Source organism: Carlito syrichta, unplaced genomic scaffold, assembly GCF_000164805.1.
Source record: "Carlito syrichta isolate Samal-C Ts95f unplaced genomic scaffold, Tarsius_syrichta-2.0.1 Scaffold143308, whole genome shotgun sequence".
NCBI lineage: Eukaryota > Metazoa > Chordata > Mammalia > Primates > Tarsiidae > Carlito > Carlito syrichta.
This window is the reverse complement of record NW_007087404.1, coordinates 22764-47128: the sequence shown is the minus strand read 5'-3', so window position 1 is coordinate 47128 and position 24365 is coordinate 22764. Positions and strand designations below refer to the sequence as shown.

At 43.9% G+C, this 24365-nt stretch overlaps 1 protein-coding gene across 15 annotated transcripts in view; it reads left to right on the top strand.

Annotated features, from left to right (window-relative positions):
* The window catches only part of AK2 (adenylate kinase 2), a 24031-nt gene extending 4996 nt beyond the window's left edge, over nt 1-19035 (top strand). Inside the window, exons 2-8 of one of the 15 annotated variants that reach the window (XM_021708663.1) lie at nt 5462-5587; nt 8297-8407; nt 8538-8632; nt 14833-14905; nt 15903-16091; nt 16697-16701; nt 18123-19035. In XM_021708663.1, coding sequence (XP_021564338.1) covers nt 5462-5587; nt 8297-8407; nt 8538-8632; nt 14833-14905; nt 15903-16091; nt 16697-16701; nt 18123-18291 — 768 coding nt within the window. In that variant the 3' untranslated portion in view covers nt 18292-19035. Of the gene's footprint in view, nt 1-5461; nt 5588-8296; nt 8408-8537; nt 8639-14832; nt 14906-15902; nt 16341-16696; nt 16702-16822; nt 17061-18122 lie in introns of those variants that run through there. The other 14 variants (XM_021708666.1, XM_021708668.1, XM_008050247.2 and 11 more) reach the window with 14 other exon arrangements.
* The last annotated feature ends 5330 nt before the right edge of the window (nt 19036-24365 follow it).

Below are 24365 nucleotides of genomic sequence, written 5' to 3'. Positions count from 1 at the left end.
CACTCACCTCAGCCTCCCAAAGGCACGGGATTACAGGCTGAGCCACCAAGCCTGGCTTTTCCCCCACTTTTTAATTGAGTATAATATACAAAGAGAAAGGTACAACTATCATAAGCAAGCAACTTGATAAATTTTTACAATGTGGCTGGGCGTGGTGGTTCAAACCTATAATCCCAGTACTTTGGGAGGCCGAGGTAAGGGGATTGCTTGAGCCCAAGGGTTCGAGAACAGCCCAGGCAACGTGGTGAGACCTCATCTCTACAATAAATCAAAAAATTAGCAGGGTATGGTAGCGCCCGCTTGTAGTTTCAGCTACTTGGAACACTGAGGCAGAAGGATCACTGGAGCCCAGCAGGTTGACACTGGGTGGCCATGAGTGTGCCACTGCACTCCAGCCTGGGCGACAGAGTGAGACTCCAATTCAAAAAAACAAATTTTTTTTACAAATATGAGCACACTTGGGTAGCTTACACCCCCTATCAAGAAACAGAACATTGCCAGCACTGTGAAGTCCTCCTTGTGCTCCCTTCTAGACACATACATATCCCTCCCATGTGTTGGTTGTTTTAAAGTCATTAGTGTCATGAATAAGAGCTAAGACTTGACAGTCTTAGGGCCACTTGCTGTCTTTTTTACTAACTATGTGATCTTGGGTAACTTAGCCCGTGAATTTCATCTGTGAAATGCAAAACAGTTCTTACTTCATGGTTTTATGATATATTATGCATACTAGCTACTACTGTAAAACAGTGCATGGAAAATGGGTATGTTGTAGGCGCTCAAAGTTAGTTGATGTTGATATGAGTCCTCAGAGGAAGAAACGACAGGGAGGTTTTTTTATGGGGGAGATGCACTCAGAAATTGACTACAGAGAAGGGTAGAGCTTAGACCAGTAGGGAGAAGGGGAAAAACATTCCTGTGAGAGAGGAGCTTGAGCTGAGGTCTTTGGAGAGACATTTTTGCTACATATTTGGAATGCATTCATGAGAGCAGCTTGTCTGCAGTGATGCAGGGCATACATATAGAGCACTTGTGGAAGTAAGTTTGGAGAGCTTGGCAGGTCTCAGAAGTTGATCAGGGAGGGCACTGAGTGCCAGGCTAAGATACTTGGACTTCTCCCCTTTGCACTGTGGAGACATTGAAGACTTCTGAACATGTGTGTGTTGTGGGGCAGATAGTATATTCAGTATTTTAGGATATTACTCTAGCTGCATGTGCAGAAACATTGATGATGGAAGTGGGAAAAACTAGAGACAGAACTATGATCACACCAGGTGCATGGTGTACCTGAAATCCCAGCTGCTCGGGAAGCTGAGGCGGCAGGCTCACTTGAGCCCAGGAGTTCTGTGCTGTAGTGGGCTCTGCTGATCAGGTGTCCACACCAAGTGCAGCATCAATATGGTAATCTCCTGGGAGCAGAGGACCATCAAGCTGCTAAGGAAAGGTGAACCAACCCAAGTCGGAAATGGAACAGGTAGTGGGAAACTGTTAGAGGGAGGGAGGGCAGTACCACTCCTCATCAACAAGGGTACTTGCATAAGGAACATTTGTATACCTAACCCTGAATTGTAATTCACATCTTTAAAATAAAAAATTAAGGCCAGGTGCAGTGGTTCAGCCTGTAATCTCAGCACTTTGGGAGGCCGAGGTGAGAGGATTGCCGCAGTCCGGGGATTCGAGACCAGCCTGGGCAACTTGGTGAGCTCTCGTCGCTACAATAAATCACGAAAACTAGCCAGGCATGATGGTAGCATGTGTTTGTAGTTCCAGCTACTTGGAAGACTGAGGCAGAAGGATCACCTAAGCCCAGCAGGTCGAGACTACGGTGGCTGTGAGTATGCCACTGCACTTCAGCCTGGGCAACAAGAGTGAGACTCCAGATAGACTAGATTAGATAGATAGATATATAGATAGATAGATAGATAGATAGATAGATAGATAGATAGATAGATAGATAGAGATAGAGAGATAGATAAAAGAAAGAAAGAAGAAATGGAACAGACCAGAACTCCTGTGCTGAGTAATAGTGAGATTGCACCTGTGAATAGCCACTGCATTCCAGCTTGGGCAACATAGCAAAACCCTGTCTCTCAAAAAATAAACTAAGATGATTGTGAGATGAGAAAATAGATGAGTTTGGGATTAAATCAAATCTCGAGGACTAGTAGTTTCTCTTTATTTCCTAAATAACAGGTACTTTTTAAAAAGATGTTTTTGCATATATAATTGTGTTCAATCCCCACAACAGCTCTGAAAGTAGATATTGTTACTCTGACTGAAGAAACTGAGACCTTAGGAGTATGTAACTTGTTCAGGGTGGCACAGTGAATAAACAGTAGAGCCTATTTCCCTACCCAGGTCTGTACCACTGTAAAGCCAGTCTCTCATGACTCCCCCAGATCCTCACAAACTGTGTCTGTCAGAATCCCAAGATGCTACCTGAGAACCACTCAGTCATAAACATTAAGGGTGGGCCTAGCAAGTGCCCCAGATGACTATGAGAACCACTAAACCTACCATGCTGCCTCTCTAGTGGTCTTAGCCATTCCTATCCAAAAGTTCTCCGCCACACCCCCTCACTCCCCCACAGAATTCTCATAGAGGTGAGGAGCCTGTTTCCTGGACTCAGCAACAGAGTGTGACTAAGTATGGACTCTAGACTCTTCAAAGTGTGGCTCAGGGTCCAGTCACCCATCCAAGTCTGGAAGACTGCTTAAAAAGCTCATCATATGGAATCAGAGTCTGCATCTTATTTATTTGTTTGTTTTTTTATTGAGTCAGAATCTCACTCCATCACCCAGACTGTAGTGCAGTGGCACACTCTTGCGGCCATCACAAGCCTCAACCTGCTGGGCTCGGTGATCCTTCCGCCTCAGCCTTCCAAGTAGCTGGAACTACAGGCATGCACCACCATGCTGAGCTAATTATTTTATTTATTTGTTTGTTTGTTTGTTTATTCAAGAAAGCAGGATTTATTGAGAGGATAGAAAAGCTCCCACAGTGGGAGGGGACCTGAGGAAATTGTCCTATTTTTTTATTTATTGTAGAGTCAAGGTCTCACCACGTTGCCCGGTCTGGTCTTGAACCCCTGGACTCAGGCAATCCTCTTGCCTCGGCCTCCCAAAGTTCTAGGATTACAGATGTGAGCCACTGTACCTGACCAGAACCTGCATTTTAGCAGCGTTTCCCCCAAGTGATTTAGAGTCTGAGAAGCGCCATTCTAAAGCATAAGTTTGAAGTATGAAGAATCTAATGAAGTTATTTTATTAGGCTTTACAGTTTACAAGTAAAGAGTAGTGCAAAGACCATGGAAGGAGGCCTTTTATTTATTGTATGCCTACTGCATGTCTGATGTTTTGGGTACTTTATTTTATTTATCCTCATAAGAGCCTTATAAAATAGTCATTATTATCCCCATTCGAGTGGTGAGGAAACTAACGCTGATAAGTTCTTAGCCCAAGATCACAGAGCTACTTAGTGCCTTAGCCAGGAATCAAGTGTAAATCAGATCTGACTCCAAAACCTATGTGTGCTCTTTGCAGCCTACCACATTGACTCCCAACAGGAAATGAAGGAATTCGTTTTCTTCCCTGTTGGTGTGTGTTCTTCCATACAGCTGTACAATCCAATCACCTGGAACAGTACATAAGAGTCCTATAGTTTGGAAGTGATAAAAATAGAACAGGTTCTGTGTTAACAGCTCTTCTCTGTGGTGTTTTGGTTAGTCTTTCCACTTGAGCAAGCCTGACCTCCAAATTGTTCACCCAGGTTGATTTCAAAGCCAAGGAGAAAGACTGGCAGAAAGCACTGTCTCTTGAGTGTGTGGCCACAGTGCCAGCCTGGTTTTCCATTGCCAGGGGTCCTGACTTTCACAGACTTTTCAAAGTGCAGTTTTTAATGCTTTCTCCTCCAGATTCCATTTTGCCGTGAAGTCATTTCTTTGCTTAAGCTGAATCAGTCTGAATCACAAACTAGAATTTCCTGTATTGAACCCCATCAATGTACCTTTTATTGTGTGCACCTAAGAAAACTCCCAGTGAACTGGTTTGAATGGGGATCTAAACCTACTTATTTTATAAAACAATCGAACCAGAAAGCTAAAATTGAGCTCCTTGAACTACTTATATTCCCTGTAAATTCTGCCACTGCAAAACCAATGTTGACCTGTCCAGGATCTCTCCCTATTCTAATTCTGTATTCTGCTGGATAATTAACCAAACTATGAGCTGTTTGAGGACAGAGTGTGTGCCTCCTGTTCATCTATTTCCCTGGCTCCCAACAGGGTTCTTGAGAGAGGCACCAGTAAATGCCTATTTTCTGTATGAATGAATATAGAACTACAGCAGTGGTTATGGTAGCAGCCAATGCTCACTGAGCACTTACTACATGCCAGGGCCTGTATATGCCAAATTCTATATAATCTTCTCATCAACCCAGTGTTATTAGCATCTCCATTTTACTTAGAAGAAATTTGAAACTTAGAAAGGTAAAGTGACTTCTCAAGTCACATATCTAGTGATTGGTGAACCTGGAGATTGAAACCCAGGCAGTTTGACTCTCAAGTTCATACTCCTGCCCAAAAGGCTATAACACCTCCTACAACTAATATGTAAAGTGCTTATTATTTGCCAAATGTTCTTTATACTTATCTCTCATCTAATCCTCATAGCTGCCTTCTGAGGTGGAGCCTTTTTTGTCTTCTTTTTAAACAGATGAGAAAACAGCCAAGATAATGCAGCTAGATAGCTACAGGAAAGGCGGGGGGATCCTAGTTCTGCCTGGGGCAAACCTATGTTCTTCACCCTGCTCCCAGCTGCCTCCCAGGCTCAGTGGCCACAGTACATGACAATCACACATTCATTCTTTTGGCAAATATTTATATAGCACATTGTACCAGGCATTGTACTGAGTACTTTAGATACATGATCTCTTTTTTTTTTTTAATTGTAGAGATGAAGTCTTGCCATGCTGCCCAGGCTGGTCTCAAACTCACAGGCTCAGGCAATTCTCTCACCACTGCCTCCCAAAGTGCTGAGATTACAGGCTTGAGCCACCACGTCCGGTCTACATGATCTCATTTAAACTTCACAACAACCTGGTGAAGTGTTGATACTGCTATTTTTATTCTTCCCATTTATAATGGGGAAACTGAAACTTATGTATCATTAGTGTGTCAAGTGGAAGTAGTAATAATAGCTAATATTTATGATGGCTTCCTATGTGCTAGGTATACTGTTTTAAGTGCTTTATGTGTACTATCTCATGTAGTTGTTACCATGAGCCTATAATCATTACATTAGAATATAATATAAGGTACTTTTATCCTGTTACAGGTAAGGAAGTAGATATTTGCCTAAGTTTACACAGCCGATAAGTGGCAGGACCAAGCTCATACCCAAGCAATGTGACTCCAGGGTCTACCATGTTAACTGTATCTTGGTTTTTGTCTTCCCCTCCACAGGCACCAAGGCTGGCTGAAAACTTCTGTGCTTGCCATTTGGCCACTGGGGACATGCTGAGGGCCATGGTGGCTTCTGGCTCAGAGCTGGGCAAAAAGCTGAAGGCAACTATGGATGCTGGGAAACTGGTAGGTTTGGTGGTACCAGTGAGTTTTGCTATTCCTTAGAATCTAGATTGTACTGTTCAATATAGTAGTCACCAACCACAGGTGGCTATTTAGATTAATGTAAACTTAATTTAATTTAAAAATCAGTTCCTCAGTTACACTGGCTACATTTCGAGTATTCTCCAGCCAACACTGATACAGAATATATGTTCATCATCAAGAAAGTTCTATTGGACAGCCCTGTGCTAGAGGGTGTTTTAATAAACTGGTAGATTATATAAAGTTATTTTTTGTTTTGTTTTGTTTTGTTTTTTTAAGTAGAAGTCCCACTCTGTTGCCCAGGCTAGAGTGCAGTAGTATGCTCACAGCCACTGCGTGCTACCTGCTCTACCTGCTTGGCTTGGGCGATCCTTCCACCTCAACCTTCCAAGTAGCTGGAACCACAGGCGTGTGCCACCACGCCCAGCTAAGTTTTTGATTTATTGTAGAGACAAAGTCTCTCCAAGTTGCCAGGGCTGGTCTTGAACCCCTGGATTCAGGCAATTCTCTCACTTCCAGGCATGAGCCGCCGCTCCCAGTTTATATAGAGTTCTCAGAGTTGCGAGTTATTTGGTTTGTTCTGAATTTATTCACAGTATTCTTGGGAGTTGTTTTGTTTGTTTTGTTTTGAGTTGGAGTCTCTGTTGCTCAGGCCAACAAGTAGCTGGAACCACAGGCACGCACCACCATGGTTGGCTAATTTTTTTTATTATTTTTTATCGTAGAGATGAGATTTTGCCAAGTTACCCAAGCTGGTCTCGAGCCCATGTGTACTCAGGCAATCCTCTCACCCTGGCCTCCCAGAGTGCTGGCATTATAGACATGAGCCACCATGCCCAGCCTATTCTTGAGGTTTTTTTGTACTAATCCTTTTTGTAATATACCCAAACTTTAGACCCAAAATGAAACTGCCATCCCTAGGTCAAAACTCAGGGTTGTATTCAGAGAGGACTAAGGAAATCACAGAAGTGTTTTTAAGCCTACTTTTGTGGTTCTGTGTTCTAGGTCTCAAACAAGAGAGTTACTTGATAATTGTGAGAAAGGTAATCCTTTCTATTTGGGAAGAATATAGTATTTTCTCTTGGTTTTAGGCCAGTTGATCTGATTGAACAAATGTAATCTATTGTCTACAAGATCTTTGATAGTGTCAGAGCTTAGTTATAAGTGAGTTATTCCAGCCGGCTCAGTGGCTCAGCCTGTAATCCCAGCGCTTTGGGAGGCTGAGGTGAGTGGATTGCCTGAGCCCGTGGGTTCAAGACTCGCCTGGGCAACTTGGTGAGACCTCATCTCTACAATAAATCAAAAAATTAGCCGGATGTGGTAGCGCGCGTCTGTAGTTCCAGCTACTTGGAAGGCTGAGGCGGAAGGATCGCTGGAGCCCAGCAGGTCAAGGCTGCGGTGGCCGGGAGCGGCCACTGCACTCCAGTCTGGGCAACAGAGTGAGACTCCAACTCAAAAAAAAAAAATAAGTGAGTTATTCTGGAACTTGACCTCTGGAAATCACCTTCAGAAGTTATTTAGTGCTTGATCTTTTTTTTGTCTTAAAATGTTAGTTGGGGAGGGAGCTGAGCTTTTCTTTTCTCCCCAAGTTACCTTTTGTTAGGCTTTGAGATTCTATAGTGATATTGAATGGTACCTCTGCCTGCCCATTTCTTTCTAGCTTTCCCTTCATGTTATTGAGGCCTTGAGTCAAGCCATAAGCTAGATATTTTGGACTTTGGTTCTTGGCAGAAGACTGTACTAAGAAAAAACTGGGATGTGGCAATGAAATTGCTTATCTCCAGCCTTCACTTAGTTGCAGAGCTTATACTTTGACCCTAAGTTCACAGCTGGTGCCGAGAAATAAGAGCATTAGTTGCCAAGATGGGCAGACATCACTGTAATACAGGCTGCGGACTTTTCTTTTAATAAAGGCTGGGAGTGGGAGGAACAGTTTTTGAAAACTGGGAGGGGTCCTTATTGGGATTTTAGAGAGACTCAGAAATGTGTTGGATTGGCTCTTCAGTTCCTCTGTTTTGACCCAGACTTGCCAATTCAGTGAACTTCTCTGTTGCCTCATGTCCAGGTTGGCCTAGATGTGTGACCAAGCACACGCTTCAGTCACATTACTGTTAGCTTAATCAAAATTGTGAAACAGGGAAAGCTAGTGCCTTTCTGTTTTCTCATCAACCTCCATTCTCTCCTGTAGCTCTCAGGTGATCTGTCAGCCATGTGACCTCATCTTTCTTGTGCCTGCGGACCACTAATTGCTAATACATTGTTATCTCTGACTCTGGTGGCAGCAGAGACCTAAGACATGGTGCTCTCCTGGTGACCTCATCTTTCTTGTGCCTGCGGACCACTAATTGCTAATACATTGTTATCTCTGACTCTGGTGGCAGCAGAGACCTAAGACATGGTGCTCTCCTGGTGGGATAACAAGCACTGGAATCCCTTTTCTCTCACTCAGATTTTTGGGATGCACAAGAATTTTAAGGGACAAGAACGTGGTATGTGGGAATCACAGCAATAATCATGAAATTGGATCCAGATGGAGCCACTTCACATTTGCTCTTATTTTTTGCTTCTTTGGGTCAAGAAGACCTGCTATTTAATAATAAGGTTAAATACACACAAACTTTTTACTCTGGCATTGGGCTAATACCTAGTTAACAGATTTAAACCCAAGACTCTTTTGTTCTTAACTTCCAGGTGAGTGATGAAATGGTAGTGGAGCTCATTGAGAAGAATTTGGAGACCCCCTCATGCAAAAATGGTTTTCTTCTAGATGGCTTCCCTCGGACTGTGAAGCAGGCAGAAATGGTGGGTAGCTTAGTTTTTGTCTCACCATTGCATGAAAGCAAACTCTGGCCCTTTATCTCTTAATTCCTTTGAAGGAGATGGGCCTAATTAAGCTCTGGTAACTTATATGGGCCACACACTCTTTTTACAGCTTGACGACCTTATGGAGAAGAGGAAAGAGAAGCTTGATTCTGTGATTGAATTCAGCATTCCAGACTCTCTGCTGATACGGAGGATCACAGGAAGGTATTTGTCCCCTGAAGATCCCTTCTTTTCATGCTTTCTCAGAGCTTGATCAGACTATGAGAATAGATTTTACCTAATCCCAACTGTGAAGCTTAGTGCCATTTCAGCATGGATTGATCTTACTTGGTGACATCCACTGAAGTGGTTACATAGGATGGGACTATAGAAAGATGAACATGGAGCCAGATACAGTGGCTCACGCCTATAATTCCAGCACTTTGGGAGGTGGAGGTAAGAGGATTGCCTGAGCCCACGGGTCTGAGACCAGCCTGGGCAGCATGGCAAGACTTCGTCTCTACAGTAAATCAAAAAATTAATCAGGCATGGTGACACGCACCTGTAGTTCCCGCTACTTAGAAGGCTGAAGTGGAAGGATCACCTGAACCCAGCAGGTTGAGGCTGCGGTGACCGTGAGCATGCCTGGGCAACAGAGTGAGACTCTGACTTAAAAAAAAAAAGGAAAGATGAGCAAGAAATTTGAAGACAGCATCTCAGTCCTGTCACCTTTTAACTGTGACCCTAGGCATGTTTCTTAACCTCTCTCAGGCCGTTTCCTCATATGTGGACGGGGGCTTATAATACCTGCTTCAAGGAGCTATTGTGCATGTTAGGTAACATGTAGTGCATAGTTCAAAGCCTTGCTTATATTAGGTGCTTAAGAAATGTTAAAATCATGAACAGGGTGTGGTGGCTCAAACCTGTAATCCCAGCACTTTGGGAGGCAAAGGTGAGAGAATTGTCTGATCCCAGGGTTCAAGTCCAACCTGGGCAACTTGGTGAGACCTCGTCTCTACAATAAATCAAAAAATTAGCCAGATGTGGTGGCGCATGCCTACAGTTCCAGCTACTTGGAAGGCTGAGGCAGAAGGGCGACAGACTCTGACTAAAAAAAAAAGAAAGAAATGTTAAAATCCTTACATGTGTATCTCCATTTTAGTACTTCTTGTATCTGGTTTCATTTGGAGTCTCCATGCTCTGCTATAGGATTTTTATTAATTATAAAAATGCTGTGACCATCTATACAAAATTTAGGAAATTGAGGAAAAGTTTGCTTGTTATACAGCCACTTTATTATTTTTGTATGCACTTTGTTTTAACATGTTTGTTTCTCTATAATAGTCAAAATTGAACACAGAAATACTTGTGCTTCTGCACACATTTGCTCTGAAAGACCAACACTGCTTTAGGCTACAGTTTTCTCTACCCTATTTCACTAATCACTCTGCCATCTGCTTTGTGCCTTCCAGAAATATGTTGAAAGCTCTCAACCACTAATGGATCCTCCATTCTCTTCTTTATTGTGGGCTATTGCTTTTTTTTGTCTTTGTCATTTTGATGGAGTCTCAGGAAGGTGGTCAGCCCACCATCTTGAACCAGATATCCATTACCATTATTTTTAGTTGCTGCATGACATTTCACAGTAGGTAAACCATCGTTTACTTAACTATTCCCTTATTGTTGTACATTTGTGTTTCTTCCAATTAGCAACTGTTAAATTGATACTATGACATGTAAAGTTTTGGATTTAATTAAGAAAAAAATGTTTTCTTGTTTTAGACTTTGCTACTTTTATTTTCTAATGAGGTTGGACATCTTTTCCTTGTTTCTGTAGTCTATACCTTCAAGGAGAGAGGCAGATATGCGAATAGATAGCAGAATAAATATTAGTGGTATTGTCCTAGAAAAAGCTATGTGAAATACAGTGGGATCTATCTTATATTAATTTTCTTTTCAAATGTGCAGATTTTATGTTTCTAACAGGTTTTATGTTTCATAGGCTCCTTCAGTGCAAGGACATTTGTTTCCTTGCATCCCCATTGGGCACAGAGTAAACAAAGTTGATGTAGGCCAAGAAGGGTAGGGCTGACAATAAGGAAATCACGAGTTCTGGGATCCCTGAGGCACAAAGCAAATATTAGCAGAATCAGGTGACACTTGGGACTCTTAATTCGATGAACCCAGTTTCCTGAGTAGTTGTCTCCTGCATAGCACAGTACTAGATCCTGTGGGCAAAACTAGATCCTGTGGGCAAAATAGCAGGAGAGGCTCTAAAGAATGATATAGTGGTGCCCATCTCTGACCTCAGAAAGTCATATATGAAACTTAGGCTATTCAATGTAGTAGCAAGTCTAAGAAGAGAGCCTGGGGACAGGGAAGGAAGGCTGCCTAGAACAGGCATAACATCAAACTCAGTCTTCTGGATGAAGAGTATTTTGGTGAGACTTTCCCAGAAGGGAGAAGCAGGAGGGAGTATGGTCTGGGGGGACGGACTCTAGCTGGGGCTAGTAGCGGACTGTCTGCCCACTAGTATGGGAACTGGGTGGTAGAATGAGTGCTGGAGGGAAAATAGAATGTGAGTTTGACTGGGAGATTTGCCAGACAGAAGAAGGTAGTCTTGACAGAGATTGGGGGTTATGGCAGAAAGCATTCTAAGAACATTGGCTTAGCCGGGCTCAGTGGCTCAGCCTGTAATCCCGCGCTTTGGGAGGCTGAGGTGAGTGGATGGCCTGAGCCCGCGGGTTTGAGACCCGCCTGAGCAACTTGGCAAGACCTCATCTCTACAATAAATCAAAAAATCAGCCGGGCGTGGTAGTGTGTGCCTGTAGTTCCAGCTACTTGGAAGGCTGAGGTGGAAGGATCACCAGAGCCCAGCAGGTCGAGGCTGCGGTGGCCGGGAGCGGTCCAGTCTGGGTGACAGAGTGAGACTCCAACTCAAAAAAAAAAAAAAAAAAAAGAACATTGGCTTGGTCGTGGCATACAATCTAAATTGGCAGAATCGGGTGACACCAGGGATCTTTGATTCAATGAGCCCAGCTTCCTGGGAGAAACAGATAAGAACCCTATCTAGGATCCTAATTGTGATCCACATGAAGTGATGGAGCTCTCTAACTGGGATTGGATAATATAGAAAAAGAGAGAATAAACAGGGTTGTTATAGAGGGTAAAAGAGAGAAGACTCAGCCCTTCAGTTTAGAAGTGAGTGGTTTGCCAAGCAGAGGTGAGAAGATTGCCTGAATCCAGGAGTTCAAGACCAGCCTGGGCAACTTGGCAAGACCTCGTCTCTACAATAAATTTAAATTAGCTGGGTGTGGGTGCATGCCTATAGTTCCAACTACTTGGAAGGGTGAGGTGGAAGGATTGCCTGAGCCCAGCAGGTCAAGGCTGCGGTGACCCTGAGCATGCTACTGAGACTCCAACTAAAAAAAAAAAAAAAAAAAAGTGAGTGGTTTATTGTGACTCCTTCCCTGATGACTGGAAGAAAATCAGCAGTAGCTAGTTAGTTTAATATTGATCTTGTTCAAGTCTGAGATAAGGGCCCCACTGTAGCTATCTGCTGGGTTAACTCTAACCTCACTTCTGATAATTTTGAGTCATTGTTTTGTTTCTTGACTATGGATGGTTGGTGGTATTTACTCTCTGATATCCTAATTATTCTACCAGTTGACTCTCTGGAATTATCTTAATGTCTTGTACCATCCGCATGTTGAGAAAACAGGTGTCTCAAGTGTCAGTCATACTCAAGGTAGTAGTGACTAGAATCTCAGCCTTGATGGCACCTCCAAGCCAGCCTTAGTGACTTTTGAAGCTGTTTTGGTTGGTATTTGAGACCAGTCCCATTTTGAGGACTTGGAGACTGAGCTTTCCTTCTTTCATTTACCTTCTAGGGAATGAGCTTTGCATCCTCTTAAAAATTATGTTTGTGAATGGGGAAAGAACATTGTGTTATATGTAATTGGGAAGCTGAGGGAATCTGGGATTTGGGGAGTAGTATAGAGACATGGAGAGCAAAGAATCATATTTGTTGCAGCCTGGCTGTTATGTGCCCTGTGCCCTCTAGAAAGTGAAAAAATACCCGGGTCCACATCTCATGCCCCAACCCTTCCCAAAGTCACTGCAGCTGAGTCCAGCAGCCTGTGCTCTCCTTCTCCCTTGGTCTCCCAATGGATGCCATTTCTGAATGGATGCATTAGAGAATTCAAATAATGGAGATTCTAGGCTTTTGCAGTCACAGGCCCCCTCACTCCTTATCACAGTCAGCCCTCCATATCTGTGGGTTCCCCGTCCATGGATTCAACCAGCCATGGGTCGAAAATATTTAAAACAACAACAGCCAGGCACGATGGCTCAAACCTGTAATCCCAGCACTTTGGGAGGCCAAGGAGAGAGAATTGCCGGAGCTCGGGGATTCGAGACCAGCCTGGGCAACTTGGCGAGACCTCGTCTCTACAATAAATCAAAAAATCAGCCAAGCATGGTGGCACATGCCTGTGATTCCAGCTACTTGGAAGACTGAGGCAGAAAGATCACCTGAGCCCAGCAAGTCAAGGCTGCAGTGACGGCACTCCAGCCTGGGCAACAGAGTGAGACTCCAACTCAAAAATAAATAAATAAATACAACAATACAACATTTAAAGTGTAGTATAGCAACTATTTGCATAACATATTTATATTAGGTATTATACGTAATCTAGAGATGATATATATAGGAGGATGTGCATAGATTATTTGCAAATACCACATTTTATATCAGGGAATTGAGCATCTGTGGATGTTGGTATCAACAGAGATGAGGAGTGGCTTCTGGAACCAATCCCCATCACCCAAAGGACCACTGTATGGCTTATTTTCTCTGCTTCCCTCACCCCTATAGCCACTGCCACCATTTGCCATAAATGGACCATCTTAACCCCCTAGAATATGCTGTGATTAAAACACAGTATCACATCTTATAGTGGTGTGACTTCGATAGTCTAAATAGAATTTCCCAGCTGATATGCTGAGATATTGATCTCCTCGGCTATGAGAATAACTAGACAGGCCTTGGGTAGCCACAGCTCCCCCAGGAGGAGCAAGCCACCCAAGTACTGTACAAATATTATTTATGTGCATGCCAAAAGGTAAAAAAAAAATCAGGAAGCTCTGGTCAAATAGACCTTCATGAGGAGAGCAACCATCAGTCAAATAAGCAAACAAACACTTGGTTGGCAGAGAATTGGAAAACTCCACCACTCAAGCAAGCCCTGGCTGTTGAGCAGAGCTTGACCGGCTTTCTTCCCTTCTTAGATTTCTAGGCTCCTTGGTGTGGCCATTTTCAGTCAGGAACATGAACTTGTTGCTTATGGGGTCTCAGTACATATGACTACTAGTTAAATATTCAGTGCCAAATAAATTCCTGTTTGGAGGCTCTCTTATTCCATGACTTATTTAATAATTCATTTTTCCTGATGACTTGAATATTGCCCTATAATTTACTGCTGTCCTTTATCTATGTGATTGGAAAGGTGTGCTGCATTGTCTGGTAGTGTTTGCATCCATGGGGCATATTTTTCCTATTAGCACCTTTCTGGCTTTGGAACAAAACTAGATTAGAAAATAGGGTTTCTTTCTCTGTCTTCTGTCACCTGTAGCACTTTGTACAAATGTCTGTTAAAGGATTATCACATTTGTTGTAGTTAGTTATTTCCATATATCTCCCCTACTAAGCACTACTTATGATCAGAAATCTCAACTTGTTGCTTTGTAGTGTCTGATTCAGCTTAATCAGATGAAGCACTTATTAATGTTTGTTGAATGAATGGATGAGTAGAATGGATGACTGTGTGAAACTAGCACCAGAGTTTCTTCTCTCAAGTCCTGAATTAGGTAGTTATGCCAACAATTTGCCTCTTCAGCCAGATGCTCATTAAAATGTTTGGTCAAAGCCGGGCTCAGTGGCTCAGCCTGTAATCCCACGCTTTGGGAGGCCAAGGTGAGTGAATTGCCTGAGCCCGTGGGTTCGAGACCCGCCCGGGCAACTTGGTGAGACCTCATCTCTACAATAAATCAAAAAAATTAGCTGGGCGTGGTAGCGCACGCCTGTAGTTCCAGCTACTTGGAAGGCTGAGGTGGAAGGATTGCCGGAGCCCAGCAGGTCGAGGCTACAGTGGCCGGGAGCGACCACTGCACTCCAGTCTGGGTGACTGAGTGAGACTCCAACTCAAAAAAAAAAACGTTTGGTCAGAATAGAAAACATACTCTGCCACTGACAAAAGCACTCCTGGAACCCAGTTATTTTCCTAAGCAAGGGATGCTTGAAGCTGGATTCTCTGCTGAGTGGAGTCCTTACATCCAGCTTCTCTGTCTCTGTCATTCTGGAGGCCCCTGGAATGCAGGGGGGTACATTCAGTCAATGTGACTCATGTTCATTTGCTGTTTTTCAGGCTGATTCATCCCAAGAGTGGCCGTTCCTACCATGAGGAGTTCAACCCCCCAAAGGAGCCCATGAAAGATGACGTATGTAAACTCAGGACAAGAAATTTCCTTTTCTTTCCTTCTACTTTCTTTCTTTCTTTTTTTTTCCTTTGTTCTTTCCATCTTCCCTTTATTTCTACCAATGTTACTAGCTTAACTATGAAAAATGTCACTATTAAGTAAATCATATGGTCTGTGACAAAGCTACTGGTGTCTCCTCAGTTAGTTTATTGCTTAGCTTCAGAGTAGCTACCAGTGCCAGGTACTTCCCAGTGTCTATATTGTACCTGTCTCTGTCAAGAGCAGCCCTTTTCTGACATCATGGCCAAGTAGTCAGCTGACTAGCAGAAGTTTTCTTGAAAGCCAAGATTGGAGAGTAGGGGGAGTGTGGTACTAAAGAAAAGGTTGCTGACAAGTCCTCTGGAGAATATCTCCTGTCAATATAGTGACTGCTGTACTATCACCTGGGATCTCATACATGATAACTGTATCATTTGCCATAAGGCCTCCATATGGTCTGTTTTATAGCATGCAGGCAACAGTAAGAATGTCTTGAGTTTACCTTTGTCGTACAAGACAAGTTCATCTGGTAATCCAGGTTTCACAGCCATTGTGGCAACTTAACACCTTTTGCAAAGGCAACTGAGGTTACAATTGCTCACACAGCTCTGATTTTGATATATTCTTGTTTCAGGGGCTTCTGTCCTCCTTGCTTTTGACCCTAGAAATGTTCAACTTGGAAGCTGAACAGCCTGAGCACAAAGCTGCAAGAGAAAGGCCCATCTTCCTCTCACAAGCTCCTTTCCTCACTGTTGCTGTTTCTGACAGGCTCTCTGACTTCCCTGGACAGCTGGTCTACTCCTGGGAATAGCAGAATTCTTTACTGGAGAGGGTCTGAACTGCCTGTCTTTGCCTCTGATAGGATTTGGGATCAGACAGCATCCTGGGCAGAATGGTTCCATCTCAGATCTACATCTGGCATGGATTAAGGAAACTTTGCTTGGAGTCCTGGCCTTTTATTGTCTTCTTTCTGTTTCAGATCACTGGGGAACCCTTGGTTCGTCGATCAGATGATAATGAGAAGGCTTTGAAAATCCGCCTGGAGGCCTACCATACTCAGACCACTCCCCTCGTGGAATACTACAGGAAACGGGGGATCCACTCTGCCATCGATGCATCCCAGACCCCTGATATTGTGTTTGCGTGCATCCTAGCAGCATTCTCCAAAGCCACATGTAAAGACTTGGTTATGTTTATCTAATGTTAAGTCTACTAAGGAATTTTTTTTTTCTTCCTATCCCTGTTGAGGGAGCAGATGAGAATAGCAGGGCAAGCAGAGGGAAGCTTCCCCAGGCCAGCCAGATTATAATTTGGTGTATTGATTAAAAAAGCACTTGCTTAGTGTATCTTTGGCATGTATGCAACTCTCATCTCATCTGTGTATGTATGTGTGTCTCAGTAAAATATGTTCACTCTCCTAAGTTTTAGGCTAGATTGCTTTACCAACTGTTTACTTATTTAGCCATATTTTTGAGTTTATTTTTTAACCAAAATAAACTCAGGTATCTGCCAGGCATCCCAATCCCAAAACCTCATAATATTCTTCCATTTCCAGCATCTGATTAGGAGAATTCTAGGATCACGTGAAGTCGGGCAGGGTCACAGTTCTTGATGGCACATTATTGGCAGAAATTCCACTTGTTTTCTAACCCACATGAGTTAGTGTGTGGACAGAGATCATTACTTTTCTTCCCCTAAATAAAAGGGAAAAGACACTTCACATTATACATTCTAGTAGTTACTGGGAAAGGGTATCACCATAGAAAGAGATAGGCAAAGTCAGAATATTTTTGTGATCTGCATCATGGTGCTGTAAAGTAGGGATCATTTGGGACCTGGGTTTGAAAACTAAATCATTGCCTAAGGATTAAACCAGGTAAAAGGTCCTTTTGAATTCAGATTGTATTCTGAACATCCAGGCTAAGCATCTGAAAGCAGCCAAGTCCACTTCCCCAGAGACCAGGGTAGGTTTGTTTGCTTTTATTTTTAACGTTTGCTGCTGTTTCCATGTGTGAGCAAAACAATGTTTTGGGGGTGATCTATTCTTGGATTCATTTTGATAAAATTTATTCAAACCTAGTCTCTCTCCAGAATGTGAAACTCAAATCAGATGTTTCCCTTTTAAACCCAAACCCTCTCCCTCCCAGATCCATTCTTTCACCCCTTCTTTCATGATGGCAGTAGCCACAGACTCCCCAGGAAAAGATCACCCAAAAATAAGACCACTTATGACAATAACCAGCTTTTATTTGTAACCTTAGCTCCCCAACTGTTAAGCATTTCCTAGGATCCCTGCTACTCTGGTTTAATTTGTGGCAAACAGATGAAGTAACGGACTGCTGTGAAGGACCACAAAAATAGCGGCCTCTGGAAAAACCATTAGAAAGTCAGTGGCAGATCCAGTAAATAATGCCGCCTACCTCAGCATAATCTGCTGCTGACTCGGTGCAATGGCCTCTAAACTGTGCAGTCCCCACCTGACCTGAGCTCTCCTGCTGTCTGTGGAACTACCAGAGGGCTTATCTTCTGTCCACATGGCAACTGGCATGGGTATGTGGCCCTTGCTTTCCCCTTTGCCTGGTCCAAGTGAGTGTCTGCTGCCTCTGTCCTGCCTTTTTTCCTGGCTCTAAACTAACCCCACCCACTCTTAACAGAAACAGTCTGGCTTTGTGTGTTTCTGGGAAGCACATGACTTCTGGGAATGGGTAAAAAAGAGGAGTGAAACCAAAACTGTTAGCTATGCCTGGAGGCATCTGGGATCCTTCTCTGAGTGAAGGTGGCATCACAAATCTTGGAATCAATTCCCCATTGACTAGGGACAGTTACAGGCGTTGGCCTCAATGTTGAGGTTCCTGGATGTTTGCTAATTGAATGTGCATGATCCTTGCCCAAATATTTGTCATCCATCCACATACATTCATGTGTACACATGTGCACACAAATGTGCATGTGATATTTGGGCTGCCCAAAAGAACTAAAAGATCACAGGGAATGCATATGCCTTTCTCAATGGTTGGTATTCTATTTTTGCTTCATTTAATTCCAAAATCTTAACCTCAGCAGGCATGAGAGCATTTACCTGACAGAGAAATGTCCAGTGTTTAATTCGTTTAGTTGCTGGGGCGTGCATGCCAGCCTCCTCTGATATGTACTTGGTTTTTAAAAACCCATTTTGTTCTCTCTTTCCTCTCTATTTCAGCCTAGTAACAGAAGGCCAGGCGAGACTGCACCACTGCTCATCACCCTGCGGCGTGATCCCTGCTCTTAGGTGCTGGGCAGAGGGGAAGGGTGATCAGGGTGACGGTGGAGAGGGAGGGCTGGTGAGGGGCTCAAGAGGAGCATTTGAAAGAGCACCAGTGTTATTGTGAGGTGATTTCTTTTACATATAGGTGGGAGTTTTTAAAGTGTAAGTAAAGGGGGAAATTAATTTTTAAAAAACATTGTGCTTAGAGGGTATGGATAGAAATAGTGAGAAACAGTATTATTTCCGAGGAATTGGGTTTTCATTTACTTTGAGCTAGTGACAATGTTTTTTTAAAGCCAATACCCTAAAACCTCAGCTTTTATTTCACAACCCCATGTGTTGCCAGATCGAGAGAACAGGACATCAAACTGTCGTCCTGTTTGTCCTATAGCTCAGAAAAGGGAGGATTTGACTACTAACCCTGGTTCCCTGAACTGTACGATCAAAAAATCATCTCCGCATTTGAAAGACATATGAGGTATATTCATGGGGTGGTAGCTCAGTAAATCAAGTTAACTGGAGTCGGGCAGGATGAGGAGAGCAGGCTGGGTTGACTCCCTTCCCTGACTTACCGCTGGCTTACTAAGCCACCTGCTTTCATGGCTTGGCTCTCAGCAGCGAGCTAGAACATACCATATTCTGTGTTCTTGCCTTCTTTCATCTATGGTGTGTGAAAGGACCCTTTTAAATAAATGAGCAAGTGTCCTAAACTATATCATCCAAAGATTGTCCTTTCCATTCTCAAATCCTGTGACTGGGATCACTCAACAGCACTGTGATGTATTATTTTCAATGAGGTGCCTTTCTTAACTGACCAAATGCTGCCTTGTTTGGCCCCTAAATCAATAAAGATTGTTAAAAGTTTGTATCCCCTGTTGTGGCATTTTTTGAGGGAATCTAAACTAGAAAAATTACACTGAATTCTGGACCTGGTTTGGAAGCCCTTTCTTGTAGTCACTGGCAGCCTTGTGGTAGGAAGGTCCAAGTGTGTGCTCATAAGATGATCCTGCACCCTCTTGACCTTCAGCTCCTTAGGCTTCTTGAGCCCAAAGACAAGGCAGCTTGGTCTAGTGGAGACAGCACTATACTTGGAGTTCAGGGACCCTAGAACAAATCTCAGCCATTTAGTCGTTCATTCTGCTCCTGTTTCCTCATCTGAAAAAGGAAGCTAGGCGGGGCTTGGTGACTCAGCCTGTAATCCCAGCACTTTGGGAGGCCGAGGCGAGTGGATTGCCTAACCCCGCGGGTTCGAGTCCAGCCCAGGCAATTTGGCTAGACCTTGTCGCTACCGTAAGTAAAAAATTAACCAGGTGTGGTAGCATGTGCCTGTAGTTCAGCTGGTTGAGGCGGAAGGATCACTGGAGTACAGCAGGTCAACGCTGAGGTAGCCGTGAGTGTGCCTCTGCACTCCAACCTGGGCGACAGAGTGAGATTTCTTCTCAAAAAAAAAAGGAAGCTAGTAATGCCATCAGATTTAATAGCATTAAATGAAGTGTATAAGAAGAAGCTTTTTGCTCACTACCTGATACGCAGCAGATATTGGATAAATGTTTGTTGGATCCAAGCATACATAGAAAAATAGGTGCTTCATGCCAGGCCGGATAATTGCTGGACAGACAGTTGTCCACAGCCTAGAAAGCCAGTGATTCTAATCCCTAAGTCAGCTATTTAGCTACCTTTTCAGTTGCTTCTTTAACACTCTTAATTGCTTCTTTGTGTGTCCTAGTTTAAATCCATTTCCTCCCCAGCAAAAGTGAGTTTAAATCATTTGTCCGAACTGAAGCTCTTGTGCTTTTGGAAGGGCTGCCTTTACCAGTAAAGTTTCTGAGAAATGACTGGTGTTCCCAAAACAAGAGGGAACTGGGCCAGAAGCACCCCCATTCTTCAGGCATCTTGTTACCAAGAGAGGCAGAGTCTTCCCTGTATATAAAATACTGCTCTCCAAGCTATCCTCTCTTTCTTCTGCTTCACCACTTCCTCACCTCTACAGAGTCATTTTGAGGTGTGAACATGACTGATTTGCTCTGATCACTTTGCTCTCTGAGCTGTTTAAATGCCCCATGAAAATTTTTCTCTCCTTTGGTCATGATGTGTCTAGTTGGGAGGAAATGTTTGTCAAACCAGCCTGGGAAGCTGCATGATATAAAGAGAATAAACTGAGAGATGATTGGGTGAGCTATTATTTGTTTGCTTCTTTGGACCTTAGTTTCCTTATCCAATCTGCAAACCAAGAATTGCCACCACTTCTGGAGGACTGATGTCATGCCAGGTATTGTGCAAAGGCTTCACACCCATGACCTCACATAACCATCACAAAGAATCCTGTGCTGTCAGAACTGTCCTTCTGTTTTATAGGTGAGGAGACCAAGACTAAGAGGAAGTGACATTCCTGAAGTCACACATAAGAGGCAGAGTCACACAATCTCTGATACCTGTCTGTCCCCTTAACCTTGTTGCTGAAGTGCTTTAGTGACTTGTATAGCTCTGCAGGCAGGAAGAGCCCCTCAGAAAAAAGAGCACTTTTTCATGGACATTCAACACTGTCAGAACTGATTTTGAAGAAGACACATCCAGGGTATGTGTCTTAGGATCTCGTGTGTACACAAAGTGTCACTGACAGAGCAGGATGGTGGGCAACCTCCTTAGAAAGCTCACAAGTCTTGCCTCAGCTGAAGACAGCCCAATGAGTCAGAAGACAGATTTCAGCAGCCACTTCTCCACCATAAGACCTAGGGCAAGTTATCTCACCTCATCAGTAGAATGGGAATTATCCCTTGCCCTCAGGGATGCTGATGACACTGGTGACCAAGATACTAATGGGTTAGGATGCCCAGGACACAGCAGTTGCTCAGTAACTGCTGATGAAATTCACAGGGGAAATGTAGGCATTGGTGAAGGCTGTCGTCTCTGACCATCTGGAACCAGGCTAAGGATCCCCTAGAAATCATGGACCTCTGAAACTATATGCAGAATTATCTATGTATTTTCATAATTATTAATAGCTTAACAGGTATTGAATGCTTACTGTTTGGGAGGTTTTGCATATATTATCTCATTTATTCTTCTCAGTAACTTTGTGGAGGTAAGTGCTTTTATTCTCTCCATGTTATTTCTGTGGACTTTGAGGTTCATACATCTGGGAATGGCAGAACCAGAGTCACTGAGTCAATGGCTCCACACCCCAGCTTCTTACTACTGTGTCAATTGCTTTGACACTTTGCTAGAGAGAGGGGAAAGGTTCTCAAAGGCACTCGTGATATGGAAAAGGCTACAAGCTGTGGATCTAACTGAAAGGAGAAATTTGAGTAGCTTTGCTGTGTCACAGTGAAGGACCTGCCACAGGTAAGGCCTTTTTCTATTTTGTTACCCTCTGTTGTTTCCTTACTGTTGATGATGGAAGCTCCAGTGTGCTGGATTTGCAAACCTCTTGGGATCATGCTTACTCCAGAAAGGCCAGAGGGGCACGTTACTGTGGAAGAGAAAAGCAAGTCCCCGTCTCCTTCACTCCTTGCCTCTGGTTCTGGAAAGGGTGGCAACAGGAGAGTGTGTATGCTGGCTCGGCTTCACAGTCAACCCTCTCAGACTGCAGTTCTGTGTGGCTAATGGCTTTGCATTATTCATAACTCCAGAGGGAGCACAGTCCTGACATCTTGGGAATGTGGCAGCTCTGTGTTTAGAATCATCCAGGGCAATGTGATGATGAGCTGCTCTCACAGGGTGCCCTTTCCAGGTGTCCAGTCCATGTTGAGGTGATCCCAGCAGAGAGGAAGTAGGACTGGAAAGACAAAGTATCAGAGGACAAGACAAGATGGGCCTTGATCCTGTACAGTTAGCACTCAGGTCAGTAAGCCAAACATCACACTTTTTGGGATAAAGTTGGTATGGAGCAAATCATTTCATTGTGTGATATCCCTTAGATAAGGACTTTTAGGACAAATTCCTCTGAGCTTAGAGTTAGGAGATGGTTATGTTCCTGTTTAGCTGGTCTGCATTCTTCTGCTAAGTAAGAGATGTTTCATTTTCTACTGTTCCCACCCCCTCATGGCTGGAGGAAACTCAGAATTAATCCTTGTGTTCAATTGCTGTTCTTTCCTCAACCAGGGTTTCCTAATAAAATTCTTACTCAACCCCAGCCCAATCTCACTTGTTTTATGTTTAGCATTTTTGTGCTTGTGTGTGTGTTGTGAACAGCTTTAAGTCTATTGTGGAAGACAAGCAGAGTGTAAAGGAAGGGCTAATTATGCAATACAGGAGGTGAAACTGCAGGGAAGAGGGTAGCTTTGTGAAAGAGGTGAGAAGGTGAGATCCAGATAGCTCCATGCAGAGACTGGGGCATTCCAGCAGAGGGCACAGCCTGAGGGAAGTTGCAACAGCTACTCAGGACTGCACTAATCTAGAGAACCCCTACAGTTCTGGGAAATCTATATCTGGTTAGAAATAATGTTTTTCAAGTCAGGCATGGTAGCTCATGCCTGTAATCCCAGCGCTTTTGTTGGCCAAGGCGGGAAGATCACTTGAGGTCAGGAGTTCAAGACCAGACTGGTCAGCATAGCAAGACCTTGTCTCTACAAAAAAAAATTTTTAAAGTTAGCCAGGTGTGGTGACGTTCGCTTGTAGTCCTAGTTACTTAGGAGGCGAAGTCAGAGGATCACTTGAACCCAGGAATGTGAGGTTACAGTGAACTATGATTGCACCACTGCTCTCTGACCTGGGCAACAGAGCAAGAGCTTACCTCTAAAAAAAATTTTGTAAAGTTATTTAAAGGCCATTCGTGGTGGCTCATGCCTATAATCCCAGCACTTTGGGAGGCCAAGGTGAGAGGATTGCCTGAGCCCACGGATTCAAGACCAGCCTGGACAACTTGGCAAGACCTCATCTCTACAATAAATCAAAAAAATTTAACCTGGCATGGTGATGCATGCCTGGAGTTCCAGCTACTTGGAAGGCTGAAACAGAAGGATCGCCTGAACCCAGCAGGTTGAGGCTGTGGTGGCCATGAGCATGCCACTACACTCCAGCCTGGGTGACAGAATGAGACTCCAACTCAAAAAAAAAAGGTGGAAACCTCTTTAAAAAAATAATGTCAGGCCGGGCACAGTGGCTCACGCCTTTAATCCCAGCACTTTGGGAGACTGAAGCGAGAGGATTGACTGAGCCCAGGGGTTTGAGGCCAGCCTGGGCAACATGGTGAGAACTCGTCTATACACAAATCAAAAAATTAGGTGGGCATGGTGGCACACACCTGTAGTTCCATCTACTTGGAAGGCTGAATCAGAAGGATTGCCTGAACCCAGCAGGTCGAGGCTGCAGTGGCCATGAGCATGCCACTGCAGTCCAGCCTGGGCTATAGAGTGAGACTCCGACTCAAAAAAAAAAAAAAATTAGCCAGGCTTGGTGTGCCTATAGTTCCAGCTACTTGAAAGACTTGAGGCGGAAGGATCACCTAAGCCTAGCAGGTTGAGGCTGCGGTGGCCGTGAGCATGCCACTGCACTTCAGTCTGGGTGACAGAGTGAGACTCCACCTCAAAAAAATTTTTTTTCATTTAAAAAAATAATAATGTCCTTCAGCCAGGCTTGGTGGCTTACGCCTGTAATCCTAGCACTTTGGGAGGTGGAAGCGAGTAGATTACCTTAGCTCAGGGGTTCAAGACCAGCCCAAGCAACATGGCAAGACCTTGTCTCTACAATAAATCAAAAAATCATCTGGGTCTGGTGGCACATGCCTATGGTTCCAGCTACTTGGAGGGCTGAGGTAGAAGGATCGCCTGAGCCCAGCAGGTTGAGGCTGCAGTGGCCATGAGCGTACCACTACACTCCGCTTGGGTGACAGAATGAGATGCCTCTGACTCAAAAAAAAAAAAAACGTCTTTCAAATGAAGTGCAGGGACAATAGAGGGGAAGTTATTCCACTCATGAATAATGTGTAGCATCCAGAAGAGCACAAAAGACAGGGATATGTACACATAGGTTTGTTTGCATACTTCTGTCTCTGTCCACATGCCAGTCTTCCTCCTTCCTCACACCACAGTCTTTGCCTTGACTGGGAATCAGGCATTCCTCTGCTGTGAGTCTGGGGGAGGGGGGCTCTCAGTTTTATTGTCAGCTCTGTTCCAGTCATGTGCCTCATGGTATGGGCATGGGTTCTGGGGATGACAAAGATGATTTGTGGTTAGATCTTGGTACCGACACTAAGTGCCT